A 27389-nucleotide genomic window follows, 5' to 3' on the forward strand; every position below is an offset into this window, starting at 1 on the left:
CGTAAAAAAGTTGCCCCTGCTATATGAGGCGCAGCCAATGTTAAGTATGGCCGTCGTTCCCGCGTCGAAAATTTATAAAATTACGTTTTTTGCGCAAGTCGTCCGTGAATGGTGCTGGACGTCATTTACATCCACGTCAAAACCAATGACGTCCTTGCGACATCATTTAGAGCAATGCACGCCAGGAAATTTTAGGGACGGCTCATGCGCAGTTCGTTCGGCGCGGGGACGCGCATCATTTAAATGAAACACGCCCCCTACCAGCCGAATTTGAATTCCGCCGGGTGATTTACGCTACGCCGCCGCAACTTTACAGGCAAGGGCTTTGTGAATAAAGCACTTGCCTGGAAAACTTGCGGCGGCGTAACGTAAATCAGATACGTCACGCCCGCCCATTTTTACGCCCATCTACGAGAATCTGGCCCTAATTGTTTAGCAAACGAATTCTAAGTTTGGGTTTTATATCTACTTGCAGATTGGTAACGATGGGCCAAATTTTAGCTAAAAAAAAGTTTTTTTAATTTTTTTATTTTTTTTTTACAAAATCTTTATAAAGAGAGCCCAGCGATCGGAAATGTCCTTCTGTATACACAGGTAAAGTGATCGGCTATCCTCTTGTTGTGGGAGCCCCCCTGGCAGAGTGTGCTGGGTATCCATGCTCCCTTCCCTTGGGGCCCCTGGGGGCCCTCCTCCCTCCCTCCCTCCTTCCTCTCCTGCATCTGGCAACTTGAGCCAGCGCTGGGCTGGGACGGCTCTGCCCAGAGGAAGGCGAGGAGGGAGGAGAGGGATAACAAGCTGATCCTGCCACAGGCGACCACAGAGTCTGATGTGAGCCCCACAAAGAGGATCAGCGCCTGCAGGATTCACCGCCCTCTACAAAATAAGGTACGGGGGGGGGGGGGGGGGGGGTATGTGACTTTCTATACCTGGGGAGGGGGAGGTTCTGTGGTATGTCAGTTCTATAGGATTTGGCAGCCTCTCTGACAAAAGAAACTGGGGGGTGGGGGGTATCTACTTTTCTATACCTGGCGGGGGGTCTGTGCTTCATCTATTCTGAAGGATTTGCCCCCCCTCTACGAAATAAGGTAGCAAGGGGGAGGGGGTATGTGACTTCCTATACCTGGGGAGGGGGGGTTCTGTGGTACGTCAGTTCTATAGGATTTGGCAGCCTCCCCGACAAAAGAAACTGTCGGGTGGGGGGTATCTACTTTTGTATACCTGGTGGGGGGTCTGTGCTCCATCTATTCTGAAGGATTCGCCCCCCTCTCTACGAAATAAGGTACCGGGGGGGGGGGGGATGTGACTTCCTATACCTGGGGAGGGGGGGGGGTTCTGTGGTACGTCGGTTCTATAGAATTTGGCAGCCTCCCCGACAAAAAGAAACCGTGGGGTGGGGGGTATCTACCTTTCTATACCTGGCAGGGGGGGGGTCTGTGCTCCACCCATTCTGCAGGATTTCCCCCCCTCTATGAATAAAGGTACCATGGGGGGGGGGGGGTATCTGACTTCCTCGACTTGGGGGGCCCGTTTTCTGCTTGCTATGTACTATCCCCTCCAATAAAAGGTACCGTGGGGGGATATCCGTTTTCCTACCCTCTCCAAAAAATAAGGTACTGTGGTGGTAGATATTTACTTTCCTATACCTGGGGGGTTCTGTGGTCTGTCCCTTCTGCAGGATTCGCCTCTCTCTCTGACATAAGCTATTGTGGGGGGGTGGTATCTGCTCATCTATACCAGGGGGGTTCTGCTCTTCATCCCTTATGCAGGATTTACCTCCCCCCCTTAAAAAAAAAGGTACTGTGGTGGTAGATATCTACTTTCCTATACCTGGGGGGGTTCTGTGGTCCGTCCCTTCTGCAGAATTCACCTCCCTCTCGGCAAAAGCTATTGTGCCCCCCCCCCCCCACCTATACCTATCTGCTCACCTATACCAGGGGGGTTCTGCTCTCCATCCCTTATGCAGGATTTACCCCCCCCCCCATAAAAAAAGTACAATGTAGTAAATTCTGCTTGCCTATATCTGGCCGGGGGGGGGGGTTCTATGCTCCAAAAGTTCTACAGGATTTGCTGCCTCTCTCTGACAAATAAAACACAGAGGGGGGGGTATCTTCTTTTCTATACCTGGGGGGTTTGTGATTTGTCCCTTCTATGGAATTTGCCCCCCTCTCCAACACATGGTACTGTGTGGGGATATATTCCTATACCTGGGGGGGGGGGGGGGTTATGCCTGTTCTCCGTCTTCTGCAGAAATCATCGCCAGGGCCGGGACAAGGGGTGGGCAGGAGGGGAGGCTGCCCTGGGGGCAATAGTTTACTGCAGGGATGGGGGCACCGTGACCCTAAGGGAAAGGGGGGGGGCACAGTTTGGCATCTTTGCCCTGGGCGCTGGATGACCTTGTCCTGGCACTGATCGTCGCCATCTCCAACAAGAGGTACTTTTGGAGGGGGTATCTACTTTCCTATGCCCTGGGGGTTTTATTTTCTGTCCAATCCACAGAATTCAACCACCTCTCCGAGACAAAGGCACTATGACTTGATATCTACTTTCCAAATGTTCTGCAGATCTCACCACCTTCTCCCTGGGGGAACATCTACTTTCCAATACCTGGGGGGGTGGGTTCTGTGCTCACCACCTTCTCCATGGGGGGAACATCTACTTTCCAATACCTGGGGGGGGGGGGTTCTGTGCTCACCACCTTCTCCATGGGGGGAACATCTACTTTCCAATACCTGGGGGGGGGGGTTCTGTGCTCCCCACCTTCTCCATGGGGGGAACATCTACTTTCCAATACCTGGGGGGGGGGTTCTGTGCTCACCACCTTCTCCATGGGGGGAACATCTACTTTCCTATACCTGGGGGGGGGGGTTCTGTGCTCACCACCTTCTCCATGGGGGGAACATCTACTTTCCAATACCTAGGGGGGGGGGGGGTTCTGTGCTCACCACCTTCTCCATGGGGGGAACATCTACTTTCCTATACCTGGGGGGGGGGGTTCTGTGCTCACCACCTTCTCCATGGGGGGAACATCTACTTTCCAATACCTGGGGGGGGGTTCTGTGCTCACCACCTTCTCCATGGGGGGAACATCTACTTTCCAATACCTAGGGGGGGGGGGTTCTGTGCTCACCACCTTCTCCATGGGGGGAACATCTACTTTCCTATACCTGGGGGGGGGGGGTTCTGTGCTCACCACCTTCTCCATGGGGGGAACATCTACTTTCCAATACCTGGGGGGGGGGGTTCTGTGCTCACCACCTTCTCCATGGGGGGAACATCTACTTTCCTATACCGGGGGGGGGGGGGGGTTCTGTGCTCACCACCTTCTCCATGGGGGGAACATCTACTTTCCAATACCTGGGGGGGGGTGCTGTGCTCACCACCTTCTCCATGGGGGGAACATCTACTTTCCAATACCTAGGGGGGGGGTTCTGTGCTCACCACCTTCTCCATGGGGGGAACATCTACTTTCCTATACCTGGGGGGGGGGGGTTCTGTGCTCACCACCTTCTCCATGGGGGGAACATCTACTTTCCAATACCTGGGGGGGGGGTTCTGTGCTCACCACCTTCTCCATGGGGGGAACATCTACTTTCCTATACCGGGGGGGGGGGGTTCTGTGCTCACCACCTTCTCCATGGGGGGAACATCTACTTTCCTATACCGGGGGGGGGGGTGCTGTGCTCACCACCTTCTCCATGGGGGGAACATCTACTTTCCAATACCTGGGGGGGGTGCTGTGCTCACCACCTTCTCCATGGGGGGAACATCTACTTTCCAATACCTAGGGGGGGGGTTCTGTGCTCACCACCTTCTCCATGGGGGGAACATCTACTTTCCTATACCTGGGGGGGGGGGTTCTGTGCTCACCACCTTCTCCATGGGGGGAACATCTACTTTCCAATACCTGGGGGGGGGGTTCTGTGCTCACCACCTTCTCCATGGGGGGAACATCTACTTTCCTATACCGGGGGGGGGGGGTTCTGTGCTCACCACCTTCTCCATGGGGGGAACATCTACTTTCCTATACCGGGGGGGGGGGGTGCTGTGCTCACCACCTTCTCCATGGGGGGAACATCTACTTTCCAATACCTGGGGGGGGTGCTGTGCTCACCACCTTCTCCATGGGGGGAACATCTACTTTCCAATACCTAGGGGGGGGGGGTTCTGTGCTCACCACCTTCTCCATGGGGGGAACATCTACTTTCCTATACCTGGGGGGGGGGGGGGTTCTGTGCTCACCACCTTCTCCATGGGGGGAACATCTACTTTCCAATACCTGGGGGGGGGGGTTCTGTGCTCACCACCTTCTCCATGGGGGGAACATCTACTTTCCTATACCGGGGGGGGGGGGGGTTCTGTGCTCACCACCTTCTCCATGGGGGGAACATCTACTTTCCTATACCGGGGGGGGGGGGGGTGCTGTGCTCACCACCTTCTCCATGGGGGGAACATCTACTTTCCAATACCTGGGGGGGGTGCTGTGCTCACCACCTTCTCCATGGGGGGAACATCTACTTTCCAATACCTGGGAACAGGACCGGTGCTACCATTAGGGCGCCCCGGCTACTGGTGTTTCTACTCTTCTCTCTGTAGCAAGCAACTAATAGCTGGATTCAGGTAGGGCGGCTCACTTTGGGGGCGTAGTAACGTATCGCATATACGCTACGCCGCCGTAAGTCAGAGAGGCAAGTGCTGTATTCACAAACCACTTGCCTCCTAAGTTACGGCAGCGTATCGTAAATGGTCCGGCATAAGCACGCCTAATTTAAATGAGGATCAGGGGGCGTGTTTTATGTAAATTACTCGTGACCCGACGTGATTGACGTTTTATACGAATGGCGCATGCGCCGTCCGTGGACATATCCCAGTGTGCATTGCTCCAAAGTACGCCGTTCCGACGTGAACGTAAATGACGTCCAGCCCGATTCGCGTACGACTTACGCAAACGACGTAAAAAGATAGGCCTGTTCCGATGTCCATACCTTGCATGGGCTGCGCCACCTAGGGAGCAGCTTTACGCCGGCGTATCTCTAACGTAAACGGCGTAACTAATTGCGACGGGCGCACGTACGTTTCTGAATCGGCGTATCTACTCATTTGCATATTCTACGCCAAACTCAACGGAAGCGCCACCTGGCGGCCAGCCTAAATATGCACCCTAAGATACAACGGCGTAGGAGTCTTACGCCGCTCGTATCTTAGCCTAATTTAAGCGTATCTGGTTTCCAGAATACGCTTAAATTTACGACGGCGCAGATTCAGAGTTACGACGGCGTATCTACTGATACGCCGGCGTAAACTTATCTGAATCTAGCTATAAGTCTCAGCATCAGCAGGCAGCGGCCACTCCGTTTGCACATAATGTCAGAGGCGCAAGGCGGTGTAGGACTGTGTCCCGACTCCCGAATTAATGGGAGCAAGCAAACATTCATTGAAGGGCGCTGGTGAGGCTACATTTGATGGGCACTGGTAAGGCTGCTTCGATGGGTGCTTGTGAGGCTGCATTTGATGGGCGCTGGTGAGGCTGCATTTGATGGGCGCTTGTGAGGCTGCATTTAATGGGCGCTGGTGAGGCTGCATTTAATGGGCGCTGGTGGGACTGTATTGATGGGTGCAGGTGGTGCTGCATTTAATGGGCACTGGTGAGGCTGCATTTGATGGGCACTGGTGAGGTTGCATTGATGGGCACTGGTGAGGCTGCATTTGATGGGCACTGGTGAGGCTGCATTTGATGGGCACTGGTGAGGCTGCATTTGATGGGCACTGTGGTGAGGCTGAATTGATGGGCGCTGGTGAGGCTGCATTTGATGGGCACCGATGAGGCTGCATTTGATGGGTGCTGGTGGGCTGCATTTGGGCGCTTCATTAAAAGGGTGGGGTATACATGGGCAGGGAAAAGGGGGTGGAGCCAGGGGGCGGCAAAATTAAGTATTGCCTAGGGTGTCCAAACTCCTTGCACCAGCTCTGCCTGGGAAGATATGCCTTAAATGTTCTGCAGGTCTCACCACCTTCTCCCTGGGGGGGGCATCTACTTTCCAATACCTGGGAGGTTCCTGTGCTTTAAATGTTCTGCAGAATTGGCCACCCTCGCCAACAAAAGGTACTGTGGGGCCGGGGGTACTACTTCCAGTACTCTCTTCGAAAAAAGGCACCCATGGCCTGATATCTACTTTTCTATACCTGGGGGATTCTCACCACCCTCTCCATTAGGGGAATATCTACTTCCCTACACCTGGGGGGTTCTGTGTTCCAACTGTTTTGCAGGATTCACCACCCTCTCCAAGAAAAGGCACCATGGGGGTAATACATTCACCACCCCCTTCGAAAAAAAAGGCACAATGACCTGATATCTACTTTGCTATACCCGACGTAGGGTTCTGTGCTCCAATACTTCTCCAGATTTTGCCACCCTCTGCATTGAGGAAATCTACTTTCCTATACTGGAGGGGGGGGGGGGGGGGGGTTCTGTGCTCCTACTGTTCTTCGAGATTCACCACCCTCTCCAACAAAAGGTACCATGGGGGGGTACTACTTCCACTACCCTCTTCGAAGAAAGGGGCACCATGAACTGATATCTTCTTTTCTATACCTTGGGGGGGGGGGGGGTTCTGTGCTCCAATCATTCTGCAGAATTCGCCACCCTCTCCGACCATGGGTACCATGGGGGTACTACTGTGGGTTTCTGTGTTCAATCCATTCAGCAGGCTACACCACCATCCTAAAAAAGGTGCCATAAAGAGATATCTGCTTGCCTATACCTGGGGGGGGGTTCTGTACTCCAATCATTTCACCCTCTCTGAGAAAATGATAAATTGTGGGGGGCATCTATTTTTTCTATACCTGGGGGTTGTCTGCTCCTGATGTTTTGCCACCCTCCAAAAGAAGGCGATTCCTAAAATTGGGCACTGTCCCTGGAAACCGAGGCGCTGCTTCACCCCATGCTATGAGAGGGTATCTGCTTCCCTATACCTGGTGGGGGTAAAAAAAGGGGGGGGGGTGTTCTGTGCTCAGTACAGCATCAGAGATACGTTCCGTGTGATTGGTGCTAGCTGCTACCAATCACAAAGTGGCGTAAATCCAAAGATGGCGTACCTGGTGGAGAGGCCGGGTCCTATATGGAGATAAAGGCCCAGGTTCTTAAAGGGCTTACGACGGCGCAACGCCATGTTCGCCGTCGTGAGTCCTAATCCGAGCCGTCGTATCTATGCGACTGATTCTTAGAATCAGTTACACATAGATAAGCATTAGATCCGACAGGCGTAAGTCTCTTACGCCGTCGGATCTTAAATGCATTTTTTTTTTTTGCCCGCTAGGTGTCGCCTCCGTCGTTTTCCCCGTCGAGTATGCAAATTAGCTTTGATACGCGAATTCCCGAACGTACGCGCGGCCGACGCAGTGAAGTTACGACGTTTACATTAGGCTTTTCCCGGCGTAAAGTTGCCCCTGGGTATATGAGGCGCAGCCAATGTTAAGTATGGCCGTCGTTCCCGCGTCGAAATTTGAAAATTTACGTTGTTGGCGTAAGTCGTCCGTGAATGGGGCTGGACGCCATTTACGTTCACGTCGAAACCAATGACGTCCTTGCGACGTACTTTGGAGCAATGCACACTGGGATATTCTTCGGACGGCGCATGCGCAGTACGTTCGGCGCGGGTACGCGCTTAATTTGAATTCTCCACGCCCCCTACCCGGCTAATTTGAATTAGGTGGGCTTGCGCCGGGTGATTTACGCTACGCCGCCGCAAATTTACACGCAAGTTCTTTGAGAATAAAGCACTTGCCTGTAAAACTTGCGGCGGCGTAACGTAAATCAGATACGTTACACCCGCGGAGTTTTACGCCCATCTACGAGAATCTGGGCCAAAGTCTTTCTATAAGGCTCTGGACATGGGATGACCTCCATTCCAGGAGGCATCGGTTGTAGACAGATCTTAGGCAGGTTGAAGAATCACCCCGCTAGTGCTGGACTTTAATGGCATCGCATGAGACAGAAACAAATTCCATCTAAAATATAAATTTCATTTTACATCATATTAAAAATCAGTGCCTGGAATAATATAAAAACATGTCTAAATATGATACAGATGGTCAGCCAGCACCTTATAATATACTTATTTGACAAAGCAATAAGCTGGAGGTGTATTAGTTGTTCAATCGTCCAGGGGTCAACGCGTTTCGCTAGTTGTATAGCTTCCTCAGGACCCGTTCATTAGTTATCATATTCTGCTAAATATAACATGAATGCATATCAGCGTTTATTAATATAGGTAGTATTTCATTATTGAACGCATTAATCAATATATATCGGTATATATATATCAATATATTGAATAACAAAATAAACACTGATATGCATTTATGTTATATTTATCAGAATATGACCAGCTCCTGTACTATGTCTGCAGTCTCTGACCATCTCCTGTAGTACATCTGCAGTCTCTGACCATCTCCAGTAGTATGTCTGCAGTCTCTGACCATCTCCAGTATTATGTCTACAGTCTCTGACCATCTCCTGTCTGCAGTTTCTGACCATCTCCTGTAGTATGTCTGCAGTCTCTGACCATCTCCTGTAGTATGTCTGCAGTCTCTGACCATCTCCTGTACTATGTCTGCTGTCTCTGACCATCTCCTGTACTATGTCTGCAGTCTCTGAGCATCTCCTGTAGTATGTCTGCAGTCTCTGACCATCTCCTCTAGTATGTCTGCAGTCTCTGATCATCTCCTGTAGCATGTCTGCAGTCTCTGATCATCTCCTGTAGTATGTCTACAGTCTCTGACATCTCTTGTACTATGTCTGAATTCTCTGACCATCTCCTGTAGTATGTCTGTAGTCTCTGACCATCTTCTGTAATATATCTGCAGTCTCTGACCATCTCCTGTACTATGTCTGCAGTCTCTGACCATCTCCTGTCTGCAGTCTCTGACCATCTCCTGTAGTACATCTGCAGTCTCTGACCATCTCCAGTAGTATGTCTGCAGTCTCTGACCATCTCCAGTATTATGTCTACAGTCTCTGACCATCTCCTGTAGTATGTCTTCAGTCTCTGACCATCTCCTGTAGTATGTCTGCAGTCTCTGACCATCTCCTGTACTATGTCTGCTGTCTCTGACCATCTCCTGTACTATGTCTGCAGTCTCTGAGCATCTCCTGTAGTATGTCTGCAGTCTCTGACCATCTCCTCTAGTATGTCTGCAGTCTCTGATCATCTCCTGTAGCATGTCTGCAGTCTCTGATCATCTCCTGTAGTATGTCTACAGTCTCTGACATCTCTTGTACTATGTCTGCAGTCTCTGACCATCTTCTGTAATATATCTGCAGTCTCTGACCATCTCCTGTAATATATCTGCAGTCTCTGACCATCTCCTGTATCATGTCTGCAGTCTCTGACCATCTCCTGTACTATGTCTGCAGTCTCTGACCATCTCCTGTACTATGTCTGCTGTCTCTGACCATCTTCTGTAATATGTCTGCTGTCTCTGACCATCTCCTGTAGTATGTCTGCAGTCTCTGACCATCTCCTGTAATATATCTGCAGTCTCTGACCATCTTCTGTAATATATCTGAAGTCTCTGACCATCTCCTGTAATATATCTGCAGTCTCTGTCTCTGACCATCTCCTGTAATATATCTGCAGTCTCTGACCATCTCCTGTATCATGTCTGCAGTCCCTGACCATCTCCTGTAGTATGTCTGCAGTCTCTGACCATCTCCTGTACTATGTCTGCAGTCTCTGACCATCTCCTGTACTATGTCTGCAGTCTCTGACCATCTCCTGTACTATGTCTGCAGTCTCTGACCATCTCCTGTAATATGTCTGCAGTCTCTGACCATCTCCTGTACTATGTCTGCAGTCTCTGACCATCTCCTGTAGTATGTCTGCAGTCTCTGACCATCTCCTGTACTATGTCTGCAGTCTCTGACCATCTCCTGTAGTATGTCTGCAGTCTCTGACCATCTCCTGTAGTATGTCTGCAGTCTCTGACCATCTCCTGTACTATGTCTGCAGTCTCTGACCATCTCCTGTATTATGTCTGCAGTCTCTGACCATCTCCTGTATTATGTCTGCAGTCTCTGACCATCTCCTGTAGTATGTCTGCAGTCTCTGACCATCTTCTGTAGTATGTCTGCAGTCTCTGATCATCTCCTGTAGTATGTCTGCAGTCTCTGACCATCTCCTGTAGTATGTCTGCTGTCTCTGACCATCTCCTGTACTATGTCTGCAGTCTCTGACCATCTCCAGTTGTATGTTTGAAGTCTCTCATTTACAGAATTGTATGTGTGGCCCTATAGTGATGTTGGGGGCCACACTTAAGATCCCCTTTATCAAGAAAGTTGACCAATTACTACATGGGACACATCCACATAGGCGCGCCTTGCTACAAATGTAGCAAAAATGTAATCCATTGCGGCCACTCAAAAGGCGCACTTCCTCTTTTGCTGCTCCTCTAAAAATAATTGGACCCCCCCCCCCCCCCACCTTCCCCGACCACCACCCTCAGCCACAACATATCAGCGGTAATGTGGCGACAGAGGAAGGAAGGGGTGTACAGAGGCAGGAGAGGCGTTGGGCTCCAGACAGGAGCTGGAAGGGAGAGGCTGGGAGGGCCCCGGGTCCCAGGCTTTGGACGGCTCAGGTCTATGCTGTACCAGATATAGAGAACCTTCAGATTCACCAGAATACTGAATGACATTCCCCGGGTGAGCTGAAATCCTCAAGGAGAGGCAACAGCGAAGGCTTGGAAGGTATGGCGTATTTCTAATCATTGGGCCAGATTCACGTAGCGCAGCGGATCTATAGATCCGCTCGATCTACGTGAATTAAGATCCGCTCCCGCAAGTTTAGGAGGCAAGTGGCTAATTCACAAACAACTTACCTCCAAACTTGCGACGGCGGATCCTAAATCCCCCGGCGGAATTCAAATTCCGCGGCTAGGGGAGTGTACTATTTAAATCAGGCGCGTTCCCGCGCCGATTTAAATGCGCAGGCGCCGTCCGCGAAATTTCCCGGCGTGCATTGCTCCCACTGACGTCGCTAGGACGTCAGTGGTTGCGACGCTTACGTAAACGACGTCCGTCCGTATTCGAGAACGACTTACGCAAACGACGTTAAAAAATTTAAATTCGACGCGGGAACGCCGGCTATACTTAACATTGGCTGCGCCTGATGAAAGCAGGGGTAAGTATACGACGGGTACGCCGCTACGGACTGCGTCGGGTCCGCGTACGTTCGTGAATTTGCGTATCTCGCTGATTTACATATTATTTATCGTAAATCAGCGGGAACGCCCCCGGCGCCATTTTTAAATTGAAAAAAAGATCCGACAGTGTAACACATTGTAACACTGTCAGATCTTAGCCCTATCTATGCGTATCTGATTCTATGAATCAGGCGCATAGATAGGACCAGTGGGCCAGATTCATGTACAATGGCGCATCTTTGGACCGGCGTAGTGCATCTTTTTTACACTACGCCGGACCAGCGTGGAGAGGCAGGTAGGGTATTCACAAAGCACTTGTGCCTAACTTTGCACCGGCCTAACTTAATTTCCTCGGCGTAAGTGGAAGTGGGTGTGACCTTATGCAAATGATGTTCTGAACGTGGAGCAGTGATTTACGCCCGGCGTATCATGAACGGAGCATGCTCAGTACGTTCGTTCCCTTCTGAGCATGCTCACAACTATGCCGGCCCAACTTACAGAGATACGCCGGCCCAACTTACGCCCAGCCGATGCAAATGTACATCCAGTTTTATTCCCCCCCAGGGAAGGTACATTTGCTGTGAGATGGCTACTCCCGTTCCCCAAAGGCAGAGGAGGAAAAAAAACTTTAACACCCAGGAGATGTCAGCCCTCATAACAGCAATGGAGACTTATGACCAGGGCCGCCATCAGGGGGGTACAGGCAGTACACCTGTAAGGGGCCCGGGGGTCCCCAGGGGCCCAGATGGGAACCCCCCTTTTTTTTTATATATTTTTTTTTATATATTTGTAATTATATTTTTTTGATGGACAAGAAGGCCTGGCTTGCAGTCTCTGCTCTAATTCATTTCAAAGATGTTCTATCGAGTTGAGGTCAGGACTCTGTGCAGGCCAGTCAAGTTCCTCCACCCCAAACTTGCTCATCCATGTCTTTATGGACCTTGCTTTGTCCACTGGTGAGCAGTCATGTTGGAACAGGAAGGGGCCCTCCCCAAACTGTTCCCACAAAGTTGGGAGCATGAAATTGTCCAAAATGTCTTGGTATGCTGACGCCTTAAGAGTTCCCTTCACTGGAACTAAGGGGCCAACCCAACCCCTGAAAAACAACCCCCCACCATAATCCCCCTTTCATCAAATGATTTGGACCAGTCCACAAAGCAAGGTCCATAAAGACATGAATGAGCGAGTTTGGGGTGGAGGAACTGGACTGGCCTGCACAGAGTCCTGACCTCAACACCTTTGGGATCGAATATTCCAATGGACGTGTTTTGTCGTATAATCAAACTGTCTGTACGCTCCATCGGACAAAAGAGCAGAAAAACTACGTAGTTTCGTGAATGTTGGCTGAAAAAGTTCTGCCATCTGTATGCAGAACAAGTTCACGGCCAGTGCCTTTCGGACAAAAATATATATATATAATTATTATTATCATTATTATTATTATTATTAAAGGGCCCAGAGGTCCCGGATGGAAAGCCCCCTTTATTTGGTAATTTATTTTTATAAAAAAAAAGGGGGGTTGCCATCTGGGGCCCTGGTGGCCTCCGGACCTTTAAGGGGGTTCCCATCCGGGCCATCCGGGCCCTCTCCAGCTGACTTGAGCAAGTCTGGTGCAAAGTTACCCCTGCTTTATAAAGGGTAACTTTCCGCTGCAAACCAGAGTTACACGCACCGGGAGTAGCCTGCGCCGGCAATTCGTAATTTGCTGAATCGGACCAACTCCCTCATTTGCATATTTAAAATAGAAAAACCAGGGCCGCGCTAGTTCAGACCAGCGTAAATGGGCGCCCACGCCGCAGCGGCGTGGAAAGGTCCAAACGAAAAAAAAAAATCTACGTTACGGCGTAATATTGTTTGCTGAATACGGCGCGGAGATACGCCGGCGCAAATTGGCATTTACGCCGCGCATCTCAGTCTACACCGGCGGAAATTGTTCCTGAATCTACCCCAGTGTAAGTCAGAGATACGATGGTGTATCTGTAGATAATACACCGTCGTATCTCTTTGTGAATCTGGCCCAAAGTCCATATTCAGCTATTATTATGATGGGAGTCATTTCTAAAAGATAATTCCACCAAAAAGTTATATAGCTAGATTCAGATACAGTTACGCCGGCGTATGAGTAGATACGCCGACGTAACTCTGAATCTGCGCCGTCGTAAATTTAAGCGTATTCTGGAAACCAGATACGCTTAAATTAGGCCAAGATACGAGCGGCGTAAGTCTCCTACGCCGTCGTATCTTAGGGTGCAGTATTTACGCTGGCCGCTAGGTGGCGCTTCCGTTGAGTTTGGCGTAGAATATGCAAATGACTAGATACGCAGATTCAGAAACGTACGTGCGCCCGTCGCAATTAGTTACGCCGTTTACGTTAGAGATACGCGGGCGTAAAGATAAAGCTGCTCCCTAGGTGGCGCAGCCCATCCAAGGTATGGACGTCGGAACAGGCCTATCTTTTTACGTCGTTTGCGTAAGTCGTACGCGAATCGGGCTGGACGTCATTTACGTTCACGTCGGAACGGCGTACTTTGGAGCAATGCACACTGGGATATATCCACGGACAGCGCATGCGCCGTTCGTATAAAACGTCAATCACGTCGGGTCACGAGTAATTTACATAAAACACACCCCCCTCATCCTCATTTGAATTAGGCGCGCTTACGCCGGACCATTTACGCTACGCTGCCGTAACTTAGGAGGCAAGTGCTTTGTGAATACAGCACTTGCCTCTCTGACTTACGGCGGCGTAGTGTATATGCCATACGCTACGCCGCCTCAAAAGTGAGCCGCCCTACCTGAATCCAGCTATTAGGTGGCGCTTCCATTGAGTTTGGCGTAGAATATGTAAATGCCTAGATACGCCGACTTACGAACGTACGTGCGCCCGTCGCAGTAAAGATACGCCGTTTACGTAAGGCGTTTTCCGGCGTAAAGTTATTCCAACAAATAGCTGGCCTAGTCAATGTTAAGTATGGCCGTCGTTCCCACGTCGAAATTTGAAATTTTTTACGTCGTTTGCGTAAGTCGTCCGTGAATAGGGCTGGACGTAATTTACGTTCAGGTCGAAAACAATACGTCCTTGCGGCGTACTTTGGTGCAATGCACACTGGGATATGTACACGGACGGCGCATGCGCCGTTCATAAAAAAACGTCAATCACGTTGGGTCACCCCCATTAACATAAAACACGCCCCCCCATCCTCATTTGAATCAGGCGCGCTTACGCCGGCCCCATTTACGCTACGCCGCCGTAAGTTAGGAGGCAAGTGCTTTGTGAATACAGTACTTGCCTCTCTGACTTAAGGCGGCGTAGCGTAAATACGATACGCTACGCCGCCTGAAACATGCGGCACCCTATCTGAATCTAGCTAATAGTTTAGTTAAAAAATGACGTTTAGCGGGCTGCATCAGACCCTGGCTTCTTATACATTCTGAATGCTCTAACAGTGAGATCTTCCTGCCATAAGCCTTGATTCTGATTCCATCCCAAACATGTGGGTGTTCCTGATCTCCATTGTGTGTCCTGTCTCCTCCCATTTCTCTGAAATCATTTTTGATCTGGGAGGAATGGTGGGAACCCCCCATAATGGGCACAGCGGGTGTACAGAGCCGGGTACTCAGCACAGGGATGGTGGGAACCCCCCATAATGGGCACAGCGGGTGTACAGAGCCGGGTACTCAGCACAGGGATGGTGGGAACCCTCATAATGGGCACAGCGGGTGTACAGACCCGGGAACTCAGCACAAGGATAGTGGGAACCTCTCATGATGGGCACAGCGGGTGTACAGACCTGGGAACTCAGCACAAGAATAGTGGGAACCCCTCATAATGGGCACAGCGGGTGTACAGACCCGGGAACTCAGCACAGGGATGGAGGAAACCCCTCATAATGGGCACAGCAGGTGTACAGACCTGAGAACTCAGCACAGGGATGGTGGTAACCCCTCATAATGGGCACAGCAGGTGTACAGACCTGAGAACTCAGCACAGGGATGGTGGGAACCCCTCATAATGGGCACAGCAGGTGTACAGACCCGGGAACTCAGCACAGCCATGGTGGGAACCCCTCATAATGGGTACAGCAGGTGTACAGACCCGGGAACTCAGCACAGCCATGGTGGGAACCCCTCATAATGGGCACAGTGGGTGTACAGACCCGGGAACTCAGCACAGGGATGGTGGGAACCCCTCATAATGGGTACAGCAGGTGTACAGACCCAGGAACTCAGCACAGGGATGGTGGGAACCCCTCATAATGGGCACAGCGGGTGTACAGACCCGGGAACTCAGCACAGCCATGGTGGGAACCCCTTTATAATGGGCACAGCGGGTGTACAGACCCGGGAACTCAGCACAGGGATTGTGGGAACCCCTCATAATGGGCACAGCGGGTATACAGACCTGGGAACTCAGCACAGGGATGATGGGAACCCCTCATAATGGGTACAGCAGGTGTACAGACCCGGGAACTCAGCGCAGCTATGGTGGGAACCCCTCATAATGGGCACAGCGGGTGTACAGACCCGGGAACTCAGCACAGGGATGTTGGTAACCCCTCATAATGGGCACAGCAGGTGTACAGACCCAGGAACTCAGCACAAGGATGGTGGGAACCCCTTATAATTGCCCGTTTAATATAGAGGTGTACAAGAGGGTGGGGAGGGCTCTGAGTATACCCTTCCTTCCCCCATATGAGTTATGCAGAGTGGGTGTATGGGGCATTCCAGACTCGTCGTGATTATGATTTGGAAACACTTTATTTAGTTAGTCTAGTAGTCCAATTATTTCACATGGAGTGCACAGTGTCATGTGTCCTTATGGAGTAAAATCCTCCCTGTCGATGTGGTGGTGCAGGACATTCTGGGTGAGGCTGGGTAGATTTGGGGTCTTGAGAAAGACAGGTGGCAGCAGGTGGCCTGGATAAGGGCGTGGAGGAATATCAGGACTCTGTAGCTGCTGCCTGTTGATCTCGGGGTGTGCGGCTTTTCTTTGTATTCTTGATTCTAGATTTTCAGATCAAATATATTTTTAATAAAAGGCTACATGTTCCTTAGTCTGGCTTCCTCGTAGGGATTATGTTATGCGCAATTTGGTTTGCACCATTTATTATGTTCTTGTTTTTTTTTTGTATAGTCATATTTAATTATTTTGTAAATATGTTTTATTTATTTATTATGGTTTTATTGTATATAAGTTGTTGTTTGTAAGGTTTTTCAATAAACAAAATTAACCCCTCATAATGGGCACAGCGGGTGCATGGACCTGGGAACTCAGCACAAGGATGGTGGGAACCCCTCATAATGAGCACAGCAGGTATGAAGACCTGGGAACTCAGTACAGGGATGGTGGGAACCCCGATCATAATGGGCACAGCAGGTGTACAGACCCGAGAACTCAGCACAGGAATGATGGGAACCCCTCATAATGGTAACAGCGGGTGTACAGAGCCGGGTACTCAGTACAGGGATGGTGGGAACCCCTCATAATGGGCACAGCAGGTGTACAGACCCAGGAACTCAGCACAGGGATGGTGGGGATCCCTCATAATGGGCAAAGCAGGTATACAGACCCGGGAACTCAGCACAGGGATGGTGGGAACCCCTCATAACGGACAACAGCAGTTGTAAAGACCCGGGAACCCAGCACAGGGATGGTGGGAACCCCTCATAATGGGCACAGCTGGTATACAGAACCGGGAACCCAGCACAGGGATGGTGGGAACCCCTCATAATGGGCACAGCAGGTGTACAGACCTGGGAACTCGGCACAGGGATGGTGGGAACCCCTCATAATGGGCACAGCAAGTGTACAGACCTGGGAACTCAGCACAGGGATGGTGGGAACCCCTCATAATGGGCACAGCAGGTGTACAGACCTGGGAACTCAGCACAGGGATGGTGGGAACTCCTCATAATGGGCATAGCAGGTGTACAGACCTGGGAACTCAGCACAGGGATGGTGGGAACTCCTCATAATGGGCATAGCAGGTGTACAGACCGCTGCCACTATGCCATCAAATGCAGTCACTGTGCCCACCAAACGCAGTCACTGTGCCCATCAAACGCAGCCACTGTGCCCATCAAACGCAATCACTGTGCCATCAAATGCAGCCACTGTGCCCATCAAACGCAATCACTGTGCCTATCAAACGCAGCCACTGTGCCATCAAACGCAGCCACTGTGCCCATCAATTGCTGCCAGTGTGCCACTCAATTGCTGCCAGTGTGCCAATCAATTGCTTCTACTGTGCCCATCAATTGCTGCCAATATGCTCATCAATTGCCACTACTGTGCCCATCAATTGCCACTACTGTGCCCATCAATTGCCACTACTGTGCCCATCAATTGCCACTACTGTGCCCATCAATTGCTGACAATGTGCCCATCAATTGCTGCCAGTGTTCAGCCCCCACGCAGCACTTACCTTGTCTCGGTGAGGCAGCGAGTCACGGCGGCAGGCGCCGAGCGGTGTCCGGTGTCCTCCACGCTCCTGTCTTCTCCCGTCGTCTCTTCCCGTCCTCCGCAATAGGCGTCCAAAAACAGCGCCTGTTTTTTCAGCCAATCAGGTGACGGGTAACAGACCCGAGCACCTGATTGCAGTTCAGTGTTAGGAAAGCAAATATTAATTTGCTTTGGTAATACACCGCTTAGTGAACAGCGAGCGCCCAGCATTGCGCCCACTGTTCACCTTTTTGGACCCCTATTCGAGCCTAGGCAATGCATGAATTTATCTATTGGTGATAGACAGGTGGCAGGAGAGAGGGGGCGGCGCCCGTGTGCCCTTTATGGGCGCACTGCCACTGCCTGGGATCTCAACACAGGAGTGTATGGCGGAACCACACTGGGCACCTAAGCAGAATGTAGAGGTTCCTACATAGCTGAATGGGAGCCAAACGTATAAATATGTCTTCTTATATGTATGTTGAGGAGAATCATACGTATACACTTCTAGATAAAAAACTTTTAGCAGATGAAAAATGACCATTACGGGTCATTCTGGGGTCAGGGATTGGTGACGGCGGGCTGAGTCATCTTTCGTCTGCTTGGGTCTCTTTGAAGCTCTAGTGGTAAGAGTGCCGGTGATCTGACGATATGGTTCCGGCTATCGAGATGGTTCCTGTAAGGACTGCACAGGCACAATCCTTGCCGATGGAAATCACCGAACCTCCAGGGCGACGTGGAATTTGAGGTAAGTGGCCAGTCGGTCTCACGTCCTCGCTTCGCTCGGCCTCCTGGCTCTTTTTTTTAACATCTTTCAATCCACGGGGATGTTAAGGAATGAGCCTGGATGCCGGTCGAGGTTCGGAGATTTCCGTCGGCAAGGATTGCGCCTGCGCAGTCCTTACAGGAACCGATAGAGGAACCATACCGACAAGTCACCGGAGCTCCACATCGGCTGGTCTCACTCCTAAAGTGAGATCCTACTCTGAAGCCTTGTACACACACGCGGTTTTCTCGGCAAGAACCAGCAAGAAAACTGCGCTTTTTTGCCGAGTAAACCGAGCATGTGTTCCTCGTCAAGAAAACTGCCTAAACTCTCGACGAGAAGAATAGAGAACCTGCTCTCTATTTTCTCATTGCGATTCTCGGCAGTGTTTTCCTGCCGAGAAACCCAAGAGTGTGTATACGTACCTGTCGCCGTGGAAACCCGCGCATGCTCGAAATGACTTTGACGCATGCGCGGTAGCTTCCAAGGCATAGGTAGGGTGAAGCAAGATGGCGGCGACGGCATCGAATGTGACGAGCGCATGCTCGTCGTACGCGATGACGTCACCGTGTTCTTGCCTTTCAAGAGAACCGCGGTTCTTTTGAAAGGACTGTGGCCTCCTACACACGGGACAGAATCTTGTCAGGAAAAAAACGTTGTTTTTCCTGACGAGATTCTTGGCAAGAATCTCGTCAGGAAAAACAACGTTTTTTTCCTGATGATATTCTGGCCCCTGTGCACGAGGCCTAAGGTTCTATGCAGCAAGAAAAGTGAGACACCATTGCCTACGGGTTAGAACTGAGAACTCCAATAGGTTCTTTGACATTCACAAAAAATCTCATGTAATAGAGATCTGTCTTGTTTAGATAGACAGAGCTCTGTCCTGTCTCCCTCATCGCCGATCAGCGGGTGCCGGCGGTCATCCTTTGGCCGCCACCTGCTAATCGGCTTGTGCTGTGCCTGTGACTAATCATAGCACAAGCGGTGCGCGCCCCCCTACCCAGAAGTACTGCATCACGTGGGGCCACCTTGCCACCCTCAAGCCCCATAGCCGCCACTTGGTTGGCAATGGATATAGTTACATCACTGTACTAAAAATAAGATACACCTAAAATCTATCTATTCAGCAACCGTATTAAAGAAGTATTAAACCCAAAAGAAATCATTTACTATATGGCAACTTTCCAATTCTGAGGTGGGATGGCTTTTTTGAGTATCATCTATTGGCATCATGTTGACATTGTATTATGCCAGAAGAAGTATATGTATTATCAGGGCAGGACTTAGGGTGGTGGGGGCCCCTGGGCTTGAGTGTTGAAGGGGCCCCCTGGAGCCAAGATTTGGGGGGGGATTGAAGTTGTTGAGCGGGGGGGGGTGCGCATTAAAGTTGGTGAGGGGTGGGGTGCGCATTAAAGTTGTTGAGCGGGGGGGGGGTGCCTCTCACCTGTGCACGGAATGTGTCGACTCTCTTCCCTACAGCAGGCATCCATACACCGCTCTGGTTCCTCCGGGGGGATTTTGCATTTGTTGAGCGGGGGGGAGTGCCTCTCACCTGTGTCGATAGCTGGGGCCACAGACTGTCATTACCCCGGCTGTCGGCTTTCTTCCCTTTCGCGGGACTGCGGGAAAAAGCTGTCTGTGCGGGAAAGTCCCGCAGAATCCGTGCGTGTTGGGAGGTATGCGCAGGGCCGCCATCAGGAAATTTTGGGGCCCCTTACACAGCTTAAGGAATGGGCCCCCTGGAGCAGAGAACCAGGGGGGGGGGGGGGGGGCTGCTGCCTGAAATTGAGAAGCGGGGGGCTGCCGCAAATTGAGAAGCGGGGGGGGGGGCTCTTTACAAAAAAAGAAGAAATAAAGAAATATATATATAAAAAGGGGGGTAGCCATTCGGGGCCCTGGGGACCTCCGGGCCCTTTAATAAAAAGAAAAAAGAAACCTCTGGGCCCTTTAATAAAAAAAAATATAAAAAAAAAAACATTTATAAAAAATACATAAAAAAGGGAGGTTGCCATGCCATGCCATGCCTGGGGACCTCTGGGCCTTTTAATAAAAAAAATATAAACAAAAATAAAAAAATATAAACAAAAATAAAAAAATAAACATTTATTAAAAAAAATATAAAAAAAGGGGGTTGCCATCCGGGGGCCCTGGAGACCTCTGGGCCCTTTAATAATAATAATAAATAATATATATATATATATATATATATATATATATATATATATATATATACTTTTTTTTTTATAACTGGAGATTTTAATGAGTATTTTATTTATTATGATTAAATTATTATGTAATGGTTATTATTTAATGATTAAATATGTATTATTAATTATCATTAATGCTATTATTTAATATTTATTGATTGTAAGTGATCTTTAATGACATTTGTAACAATCTTTACCATCTTGTGTTTATAGAACATGACAGCAATCCTGGATAACCGAATGCAAACGCTGCAAATAGGTGAGTGAAAATCTTACATTATTAATAATAATAATAATACCAGTATTCCTGGTGATTATTGAGAAGAAGTTGCCAAGCTGAACCCAAATGGTGCCAATATTTTAATAACTACTCGTTAATTTACCTAATTCGTTATTAGATGTTCCATGTGAACATGGGCAGACTAACCTTACCCACTGATACCTCTCCAAGCTCTCCTGCCAATCCAGCCATTAAAAATCCCTGGTGGTTCCATGTTTGGGGAACATGTGGCCTCCTTCCACGTGACAGTGTTTAGGTCGAGCAGCAAGTTGCTAAGCCTGAATGCGGTCAAACGACTGAAAGAGACTCCCCTGAGCCTCCCCTGAGCATTCGACACCAGCAGACACTGGGGATTTTAGTGGTGGCTGCAATGGAGGAAGACGCAACGGGGTGCAGCACCCCCTAGCAGTGGTTGATAAGCTAGTTCTGCCACTGGGGGACCTACATGAATAGTGTCAGCCAGTGAGGGGCAGGGCGAGTGTTGGAAACCTTCCCTCAGCAGTTGGGGGGCCTCAGCATAGTGGCCAGGTACCTCTGAGGCCAGGCCACCAACCTGGTCAAATGCAGCACGACCACCGTTTTTTCCAGCATGTGGTCCAAGCAGGAAACCCATCATCACTGCCAGATGGGCCAACACTTGTTCTTTTAACCACTTCCGTTCCCTGTCCGAGCCAATGTCCACATTTACTTCTTCTTCAACAGGTATAGGCCACTGGAATGGCAAGGCTCAGTCTGTGCCTTACTGGAACTCTTCTTTACTCCATACCAGTCAAAAACAGCATGGCATTTAGCAGTTCAAAGTAAGGCCCTGCACACACGTCCGAGGAACTCGACGTGCCAAACACATCGAGTTCCTCGTCGAGTTCTGTCTTGAAGCCGCCGAGGAGATCTCGGCGAGCCAACTTTCCTCATTGAACAACGAGGAAATAGAGAACATGTTCTCTATTTGGCCCGACGAGTTCCTCGTCGGCTTCCTCGGTGAAAAGTGTACACACGACCGAGTTTCTCGGCAGAATCCAGCTCCGATCGAGTTTCTGGCTGAATTCTGCCGAGTGTCGTGTGTACGGGGCCTAACTTACTCTCCAACAGTCCATCACTTCATGATTCCATCAGACATGGTTGGTTCTGTACAGCCATTTTCTTGCTCCAATGTTCTCCTTTTTATAGAGTGCTTCAGCTTTCTGGGAAACCCACGAAGGGGGAAAAGACCATGACTTTCCCCCAAAGGAGAAAGTCATAATTGAAGATGCAAGCCCTGGAACTCCCACAAGAGCCTAGGCACTATCTATCCTCAGTTCTTGCTTTATGCACTAAAACCAACTATGGTCACCAGGGCTTCACCCATACCAGAAGATGGAGATCCCAAAGGGGAAATACTTAATGGCACCTCAGACCCAACATGGGCACCAAATGGGACCTACAGGAGAATGCATGAGTATCAATAAGTTGGGGTGCCCTTTGCATAGATACACGGACACTGTGTCTTGATGGCAGCACCAGAAGGATGTTCTGGCACTAGAGTACCTACTGTACATGAATAGTTCCAGCCATTGGGAAAAGGGGTGGTTGGAAACCTTCCCTGTGCTATGGCTTGCACTGTACAGCCTGAGGATCTCTGGCGAGGGCACTACATAAATACTCCTCATAGTGATTCCAGGCTGGGTCCATCTGAGGCTGTGCCACCAATTTGGTCAAAAGCAATAGGTTCACAGGTTATCCCAGGACCTGGTCTAGGCAGGAGACCCATCATTACTGTTGGGTGGGCCAACACTCCTTCTTCCAACCACTACCATTACTATTACCAAAGGGGAAAGTCCATGCAAGGTAGTCTAAATAACTGAAGATGCAGGCCTTGGAACTCCCACAAGAATCTAGACACTAGTTCTTGCTTCCTGTATTATCGTCCCCAGGGCTTCACCTCTACCACACTTTAATATCGACAACTAAGGTGGAGAACCTTGGAGAGGAAAAATGAAATGGCACCCCAGAACCAACACGGGCACCAACAAAGAAATATATGAGTATCAATGAGTTGGGGGGGCCCTTTGGATAGATGCACAGACACTTTGTCTTGATAGTAACACCAGAAGGATGTCCTGGCACTAGGGGACCTACATGAATAGTTTCAGCTGGGAGTGGAAACCTTCCCTGTGCTATGGCTTGTACTGTACAGCCTGAGGATCTCTGGCGAAGGCACTACATAAATACTCAGCATAGTGATTCCAGGCTGGGTCCATCAATTTGGTCAAATGTAATAGGTTCACAGGTTTTCCCGGGACATGGTCCAGGTAGGTGACCCATCACTACTGCTGGGTGGGCCAACACTCCAATCACTACCATTACCATTACCAAAGGGGAAAGTCCATGCAAGGTAGTCTACATAACTGAAGATGCAGGCCTTGGAACTCCCACAAGAATCTAGACACTAGTTCTTGCTTCCTGCATTATCGTCCCCAGGGCTTCACCCCTACCACTCTTTAATATCAACAACTAAGGTGGAGAACCTTAGAGAGGAAAAAACAAAATGGCACCACAGAACCAACACGGGCACCTACAAGGAAATGCATGAGAATCAATGAGTTGGGGGGCCCTTTGGATAGATTCTGTCACTTGACAGCAGAACCAGAAGGGTGTTCTATTGTTATCCCAATTTTCCATCAAAAACCTGATGCCTGTCAGAACCTTCTCTGGGTATTTTCTTCTGCAGCAGGGGATCGGGCGGTGAGGCAGCCCAGGAAAGAAAGTAAAGACTTTTTCCATTTAGAGTGAGCCAGTTACTTTGCCTAGTCCATTCAAAGCACAGTTTCAGGCAAAGAAGATGGTCGCCTAAGGCCTCGCGCCTTTTAGGAGCCTCGCGGCCGCCTAATTTGCCTTGTGTATGTGATAGAATGGGAGGGAATGTCTCCAAGCTGGCAGGGTGAGCAGGTCGGGCTGGTAAAGGATTACGGTCTTTAGTATAGAGCGCTGGCTGCTGCAGATGAATTATAGAGGCGGAGCTGCCGGCCGCTGCTGAACCCGCCAGGAGGTAGGGGCAGACTGGGTCGGGGGGCAGGGAGGTCTCTGATGCCTCGTAAAAATTGCGTTTTTTTTTTTTATCGTTTTAATTATTTTTCCCATTATGGCCGTGATTGGGGTCTCTTGTCTACGTTTTGCCTAAGGCCTCACCAAGCCTAGAGCCGCCTCTGCACAGGTTCACTTTATCCCTGCCATCAGGGCGTGTCGTGCAATGTCCCCCGTCTTCCTATGTTAGAGGAAGTGTGTGAACAATTCTGTTGTCCTGTGCAGCCTTATTGTGTTTAACAAAATGAAAGATCCATCTTGCACCGGTGACTTTTACAAAGACAGATGTTAGCTGTCAGGCAGCACTTCCTACCCTGCCAGTTCTTATTGGAAGGGGGGGTAGAATGGAGAGAGCTGGGTGGGGGGCCGAGGAGCGATGGGTGGGGGGGCTATGTTTACTTTGGAGCCTAAATTAAAAAAAAGCTGGTGGGGGGGTTGCAGGGAGTTCAGATAACAGCCAGGGTAAGAGGAAACCTACACAAAGATATTTCCTCCCCATTCTACTTTCTCAGAGGATGTTTAGAATGGAACCAAAAAATCCTGGAAACGCCCGGTGTGCAGTTATTGAAGGTTCTGCACGAAAGCCTTGTAGGCTCCATTAAATCCGGCCTCTCCTAAATACCAGACCCGAGTGTGAGATGGCATAGAAATAAATTCCCCAAATTCTCCAAATAGTCCAAATGATGTTCTATGTAATAATAATCTCTGAAGAGGGAGATAGCTGAAGATTGCAATTTATTTCCCCGGTCTTTGTACATGACCTTGCACACCGTTACAAGTCAACCCTTGCTCTGCACAGCTTATGTCCACTCATTCTATCTCTTTACTGGTGAGTTCCCAGGTCTGTACACCACCTGCACACCTTATGAGGGGTTCCCACCATCCCTGTGCTGAGTTCCCAGGTCTGTACACCACCTGCACACCTTATGAGGGGTTAATTTTGTTTATTGAAAAAATCTTACAAACAACAACTTATATCCAATAAAACCATAATAAATAAAACATATTTACAAAACAATTGAATATGACTATACAAAACAGAAACAAACACAAGAACATAATAAACGGTGCAAACCAAATTGCGCACAACATAATCCCTACGGGAGAGCCAGACTAAAGAGCATCACCATGCATGTCACCTTTTATATAAAGTGAGTGGGAACTGCCATTAAGGTGGCTGAGGCTGTTTCTCAGCCTGGCTCCTCCCTCTCCCTGGAGAACCAGCGCGCTTCGTTGCACCCTGGCACTCTTCATCCATAGAGGATGCAGAACTGAACGAGTCCCATTCATAGTCATCCTCAGACAGTACCGTAAATTTATTCGCCAAAGGCAAAACCTCAGGACTTAAGGTAACTGTACCTCCTTTTTTCCCCTTCCTTTTGCCTCTCCTCCTTTTATCCTCCAACCACTCCATATCATCCTTAGACAACCCGGAGTCAGCAGTCTCCCCACACCCTTCACCCCCCTCCCCCCCATACTCCCTTCCCTTATCTACCCCCAGGCCAGCCTCTTCACCATCCTCCCCACTCCTCTGCACCCCACCATCCTTAACAGGAACCCTGCAGCATCGAGGGAGGGGGACTGGCACCGCACCTGATGCACCAGCACCTCTTGCTGCCTCTGCAATTTTAGAAGACACAGAAGGATTGGACACATTCTCTGCAACTGACACCTTACTTACAGACTGGGAAGACACGGACACATTGGGAATTGGCACAGTCTGGGGCACCACGGACACATTGGGAATTGGCACAGACTCAGATGGACTCACAGGCCCTCCAGCTGTTGAGCTCCGAGCATCCTCCATGTCCAGGCGGAAGAACTCCCTCATGAGCTCAGGCTTATTGTGCATTGCCTCAGGACACTGGCTATAAGGATGCCCCACCGCATTGCACAGATTGCACCTTATGAGGTTACAATCCTTAGCCAGATGTCCTATACCCTGGCACAGAGAGCACTTCATCACTGGACAGGAGGATGCAAGGTGACTCTTGTCTCCACATTTATTGCAGAGCTTTGGTTGGCCCGGATAGAAGATGGTCAGCCTGTCCCTCCCCAGGAAAGCTGAGGATGGCAGATGCTGGACGACATTATCAATGATCTTTAGTTTTAACTGAGCAGACCATCCCCCCGTCCATATTCCCCGGTCATCCAGAATCTTCTTTAGGGGGCCCAGGACGTCTCCATACCTCCTCAGCCATATACATAGATCCCCCGGTGGTATGGACTCATTGCGGACCAGAATCGTGACCACTTTAATGAGTGGCTGGCGGGAGACAAGTTTGGGCATGAGCCCCTTCCAGTCCGGCAGGCCCCTACACACGTGTTCATATTTCTCCCAAAAAATGTCCAAAGACTCCGGGCGGAGAAAGGACAAATCATACTCATAGGAACCTGCCGGACTGATCAGGGCGAAGATATCTGCGGGCGTGAACCCCATCTGCAGAATCTTATCCACCACCGCCCTCCTGTGTGGGGGGATTCCACCGCCTTCCCACCTCAGCTGCACAACATTCCTCCTTTTAAACAGGGAGGAAGACAACCCATTCCCATGCTCCTTCCCTGCTTGTTCCCCCTTCCCAGATCCTGCAGCAGCAACACCAGCATAGGATTTCCTTCCACCCCCAGCATTTGCAGTCCTGTCCTTAGACACAGTCACACCTGCCGGCAAAGCGTCTGATTCAGCTGGGATTGTATTAGCAGAGGCAGGACCCACCCCCTCCCCCCGCTCTGTACACACAGCTCCAGTCCTGTCCAATGCAGACTTCTGCAGAGTTGTGGCACTACTGCACCCAGCATCACCTCCATCATTCGCAGGTACAGCCGCTGTGCCTGGTCCAGGCAAAGTCACTGTATTGTCCATGGACCTCTCCGCAGACTGGCAGTTATCAGGTGTAGGCTGTACATTGTCTATGGGCTGACTGCCTGCAGCACTACAACTCTCAGCAAGCTTATTGTCAATAATAAAGTTCCCACCACCATCCTGCACACACACTGTACCTGCTTGCTGGGTTGTCACCTGTGCGATTTTATGGCTGGGATCAGAGCTTCCCTCAGCTGCTGCAGACTCCATGGTGGATCTTGCTCTCTCCACAGGATTGGAAACGGCGTCCATCTTGACATCACCATCCGGGGAAGCCGCACCTGGAGGGGATTCCAACTTGGTTATGAAATCCAGCATGGCAGGACCTTCACCCTCCTGAGATGTGCCACATTGCTGGGGTGTGAAGGGGGCAGAGGGCTCAGCGAATGTCAGAGGTGCCTGCACCTGCATCTCCTCGCTGGCTTCCCCATCCTCCATGCATGAAGCGGCTCCTCTTCTCATGAGATTAAATCGCTCCTCATTCTTATATATTTTTTTAAATATTCCGCTCTTCTCCTTCAGAGAATACAGCAAATCCTTCTGTTTCCTCACAGCTTGTTCCAGGTCCTTCA

The 27389-nt window shown here is 50.1% G+C and overlaps 1 protein-coding gene across 1 annotated transcript in view; it reads left to right on the plus strand.

Annotated features, from left to right (window-relative positions):
• Nucleotides 1-748: 748 nt before the first annotated feature.
• The window catches only part of HSPA12B (heat shock protein family A (Hsp70) member 12B), a 118212-nt gene continuing 91571 nt past the window's right edge, over nucleotides 749-27389 (plus strand). The window contains 2 exon segments of the mRNA XM_040335577.1: nucleotides 749-885; nucleotides 20828-20873. Coding sequence (XP_040191511.1) covers nucleotides 20831-20873 — 43 coding nt within the window. The 5' untranslated portion in view covers nucleotides 749-885; nucleotides 20828-20830.

The sequence above is a fragment of the Rana temporaria genome, chromosome 1 (assembly GCF_905171775.1).
Source record: "Rana temporaria chromosome 1, aRanTem1.1, whole genome shotgun sequence".
Lineage (NCBI taxonomy): Eukaryota > Metazoa > Chordata > Amphibia > Anura > Ranidae > Rana > Rana temporaria.